Raw genomic sequence first — 5,112 nt, 5'->3', positions numbered from 1 at the left:
GTGCGACTCCCGAGATAACTTTTGATCCAATTCAGTAAATTTCCATCAAACCAATTTTGTTTAAGTTTAGTGTGCCACACGCGGTCAAACGCTTTAGAAATATCACAGAATACCATGCATGCTAGTTTCTTTTTATCAATACCTTTCGTTATTTGATAAATTGTCGATTAATTGAGAGACTGTGGAGTGACCTTTTAGGAAGCCCGATTGGTTGGAGTATATCAGTTTGTTAACAAGCAGATGGTTATATAAATGTTTATAAACTACCCTCTCCATCAGCTTGCCAACGCAACTTAACAATGAGATAGGACGGTAGTTGGATGGATTATTCAATTCCCCTTTTTAAATAGAGGCATTAGTATCGCTTCTTTCCATTGAGCGGGATAAGTACTTTCGTTAAGTGATTTGTTAAAGAGGATACACAATGGCTTAGCAATAGAATTACACGTTTTTATAAGACAATATGACTTATAAGGTCGCCACCGACGGCTTTATTGGTTATTAAGCATTTTATAACGTCTATAATTTCTGATTCTAATATTGACAGGTTATATAATTTTGCGTTAGAAATATCAAGGAATTGTGGAACAACACCGGTCGAATCATTCAACGACATTAGGGCCACTGTAACAAGTTTATTTGGTATACAAAGTTTCATCAGTTCGATATGTTTGTTCGTAAATAGAACAATTGCTTCATTGACATAAGAATCATGGATAAATTCCCAGTTTGTACATTTAATAAGATTGTTAAGTCGCTCAAAATCGGCATATTTGTACAACCAAACGTTTCGTCGAATCGGTTTGCTGTTTATTAAAAAAATTGTAACATGAATGACAGTAGCATGGTGATCACTAACGGTTTGAGGGATAGTTTATTATCGGATCAATAAGTGTAGCCGTATTTGCGGTGACCCTTGTCGCTTGAGAGATAACGTTGTGCATATTATACAGGGATACTGATTGAAAGAGGCGAGCATTGTGTTTAAATTGGTCTTCGTTTATGTCCCCGAGCAGAATGACGTTCTGGTTTAAATAAAGTGCTTTATCAATTATGATTTCAAAATCATTCCAATAAGTAACATCAGAATTAGGCGGTCGGTAAAGCAGCAAACCAGAGTATTGAAATTATGCAATTAAACTTCTAGCCAAACTGAGTGTAAACGGGGATTTTCGAGGTCGAGAATACGCCTCGATAATAATGATTGTTTTACATAGACAATAAGGCCGCTTGAATGACTCGAAAAATTCTTAATAAATAATGCGTGATTAAATTCATCAATTAAGATCTGCTCGTCGGTGATAGGTCCGTGTACATACCGTCTTTTCGTTTTTCGTTTTGCATTCGACAACACGAAACACGAAAATAAACGCACATTAGTTCATATTCCGATTTTCTTATAACCGAAACAAATACAAAAAACAAAGAACAAATTGACTTATTAATATCGTTTTTCGTTTTACTAATTACAAAACAAAACACGAAACGTGTTTCCTTATCCATATTTCGTTTCAATTTTAATATTACAAAAATCAAAATTTGAAAATTGAAACAAAGGGCCTGTTCCCAATTACCGTTCTTGATTTGAAAAAACGATAAACGGAATACGGAAAACGAGGGGCGCTCCGCTGCTTTTTTAGGGAGATAAGTTATGATTGATCTTCTTGTGCAGTTGCCTCCCTTTGAAACAAATAAGTCACTGCAGACGTTTTATTTGTTTAATAAAAAACATAATTTGGTAGTAAACTACTTAACAATCTACGATCTCCTAACAAAACAATCAACATTTAAACGCTTTATGAAAGGCCTACGAAATCTTATCACAATATGTGCTATGACGGCTATGGCTTATTGAGATGATAGTTGAATTATTGCAACAAATTACATATCAAAACTAGGCCAACTTAATAAAAAAGTGTTGATTTTAAAGAAAACTTCTTGAATAGTTGTGTACGGACGAATTTGACAAAAATAGTGCATTTAAAAATGTATTTTCCAAACCTTGAAATAAATATAATATGATAATAAACAACATTCAGTAAATATTTTCTATGATATTACATATGCAGTTGTATCAGAACCAACAAAGAAAAGGTAATAGATAATAGTTTTTGGTCAAATGCTTCTTTTACTTTTGTTTTAACCTTAATTTCATTTGTCAGAACCTACAGAGATATAATAATTATGTTAAATAAATAACAAAACTGATAATTCAAGATTTATTTCATATATAAATCTTCTTATGATTTCATGCTTGTTGTTTAGTAAATGCATGGATGAGAATGCAGTAATTATATTAAGTTGTTTTAATCTAGGTCTACAAGAGTTTTAGATGAGTACGGGGAACTCGTGAGACAGCTCATTGAGGTGGAAAAAATGACACATCTACAGGTATCAGGATACCTGATGAGTACCCATAATATCCAAAGAGGTGCTACTGAGCGTTCAGTAAGAACCTACTGCCAAGAGAACAACATTAGGAAAGGAGGTCCTCTTGTTAGAGAAGAGGACCTTAATGTGGCAGTAGGTGGAGCAGTTGAACAGGTACATACATAAAACACACTCACTTGTACTTGTATTATTTTATGTCAAAATGGTTGGATGTTTTTTTAGATTTGTGGAACTTAATACATTAAAATCACAATTAAAGCCGGAAAGGTCCATTTTGCGTCACACCAGATTTTATATAAAGAACAGATGTTCTTTTTCTATTTATTTTGGTAAAGACAACATATTTTGTAATATGACTGTCTATTTTTATTGCTTAATGGTACAAAAAAGCAACATAAAGATATGTGGTCGTTTCTTACATGAAAATGACATTTATCCCTCAAGTTGTTTGGAAACAACCTTTTACAATATGAAGAAGTGAAACTCCAGAAGCTGCAGCAGTATTGCAGTTTTATCATACACACCTACAATACTTTTGCAGATTTATTTTGTTTAGCAGCCATTGCTTCTGAAATGTTTGTAAAATTGTTCAATAAATCAACATTATGAATTTGAACAAAAAAAATCTTCTGTCACTTTCAATAGCAAAAATGGTATATATTAACACAGACAATCTGAATTGTGTAGTCTTTGCGGCCCAAGCAAGCATTTTTTTCATGTTGCGTGTCACGGCATATCTGAATCTGGTCAGGTCTTTGTTATTTTTTATGATGAAATTATTAAGTATGAATCTTATTTTTGTATAAGGTTGGACCATCTTTTGGGCGAAAAATGATGACCGGATACTTGGCATCACAGGGCATGCACGTGTCAGAAGTGAGGGTGGGACAGGCTCTTCGGGAAACACATGTTCCATACCACCAAGCGAGACAAAGTTTACGACGCTTTAATCGCAATTGTTGTAATGATTATGTAGCCTTAAATTTAGTTTATTATATAAGAAGCATTTCCAGCTTATGATTGAAAAACAATCATTAGCAGATTGTATTGAGCTTTAACCAATAGACAATATCATCAAATTCCTGGAACTATTCTTTTATCATAAGTTTTAAATCTGACATAAATTGCAATGGAACATTAAAAGATATAATGATATCAAACGCAAACTTATTGTCAATTTTCTACAATCCAAAGGAATGATACAAAGGATAAAAAGAAACTTAACGTTAAAACTGAAGGATATCACATTTATAAAATCATATTTTAAATCACACAACATCGGTTATGAAAAACATTGATGATAATTTTAGTTTAAATTGATAAAGTGGTAACCCCAACCATTCATGTATGATCATCATTGTGATGATTTTGAGTTTTTTTATTATGAATTTTTTTTATTGGGATAAAGTTGTAAATCCTCTGAAAATTGTTTTATTTCAAGTAAGTAAAACATAAAGTGGTAACATCAACAGTTCATGCTCTAAGAAGTTGCTGTAAACTATTCTTTTAAATTATCAAAGAAACATGTTTTACCCAACAGTAGTGGGGCTTTGATCTACCTTCCTATTTATTTCATTGTGTATGGTCACAATTGTTATAGATTTGGCATGCATTATAGTCATTTGATATGCTTTCACTGTACTGAATAATTAATACTTTGATGCTTGCAATTGAAACATATTATGCATATCAGCAAATATAGTGCATTTAACATATACAACTTTTGATTAAATTTTAGGGAATAATGAATCTTAGACTTAGATCATATAAGAGAATTGTTATTCTGAAGCCTTTAAGTGGTGTTTTTTTTATAGGGAGCTAGGAACCTGAACCCAATTCCGTACTATGCGGAATACTTTGGACATAAGCTTCACATGGACCAAAATGAGAAGCTTGCCATGTTTGGTGTGACCCATGTACTTGCCATTGACGGGTTCAGCAGCAAAATTGTTGGTTCCAAAACAATGGCTGTGAAAAACAACCTACTTATTTATGATTGCGTATATCGGTAAGTTTGACCAATAATTACTGTTATAATGCAGAAACAATATAATTTTAATGTATAATTACTTATTTTATGATTATAAATGTACATGTTTTGTCAGCAAACCTACTCTTCATATATAAGTGAGATATGTTATTTCAAGGAGTAAATAAGGTTGTCAAATCATTTAGTTCTATGGATTTATAAATTAATGAAGGCGAGTATTTTGCAACTTCTTACAGGCCGGCTGTTCTGAAGTATGGCATGTGGGATCAGGTTAGGAATGACCATGGTACAGAGTTCTACCTCTGCCTGTACATGCAGGAACGAAATGCAGCACAGCGAAGTAATACAGCCAGAATGCCGTACATACAGTCACAGTCAAAACGAGAAAGTTTCCTTTTCAATTGAATAATTATTGTTATGGATGTTACATATTGTGAAGAAATATGTTAAAGGGACATTACTGTGTTATACTGAATACTAGATCAATAAGAGTTGTCTCTACTGATAATCTTGTATTTAAATGATTATGCTTCAAAGTTTGTTGTACCCTTGTAGATTGGGTATGAATGAATAAGCATGTAGCCACATACGCCTTACATTATATTAATAACACCGGCTAGACTACATCAATGGATATCTATGTAAAATTCCATATTTTTTGTGTCAAGTTATCCTCTTAGTATGGTAGACTGCATGATACTTTCCAATAAAAATTGGTTCCTTTCTTTCCA

The 5,112-nt window shown here is 32.7% G+C and overlaps 1 protein-coding gene across 1 annotated transcript; it reads left to right on the top strand.

Moving 5' to 3' along the window:
* Window positions 1–2,443: 2,443 nt before the first annotated feature.
* LOC127857051 (uncharacterized) lies at window positions 2,444–4,859 on the top strand. The gene is made up of 4 exons (XM_052393346.1): window positions 2,444–2,544; window positions 3,199–3,352; window positions 4,206–4,399; window positions 4,618–4,859. Exons 2-4 carry the CDS (start codon window positions 3,299–3,301, stop codon window positions 4,784–4,786), a joined length of 417 nt encoding a protein of 138 aa, XP_052249306.1. The 5' UTR covers window positions 2,444–2,544; window positions 3,199–3,298; the 3' UTR covers window positions 4,787–4,859.
* Window positions 4,860–5,112: the final 253 nt, after the last annotated feature.

Source organism: Dreissena polymorpha, chromosome 14, assembly GCF_020536995.1.
Source record: "Dreissena polymorpha isolate Duluth1 chromosome 14, UMN_Dpol_1.0, whole genome shotgun sequence".
In the NCBI taxonomy this organism is placed as follows: domain Eukaryota; kingdom Metazoa; phylum Mollusca; class Bivalvia; order Myida; family Dreissenidae; genus Dreissena; species Dreissena polymorpha.
This window is presented reverse-complemented; position numbering and strand designations above follow the sequence as displayed.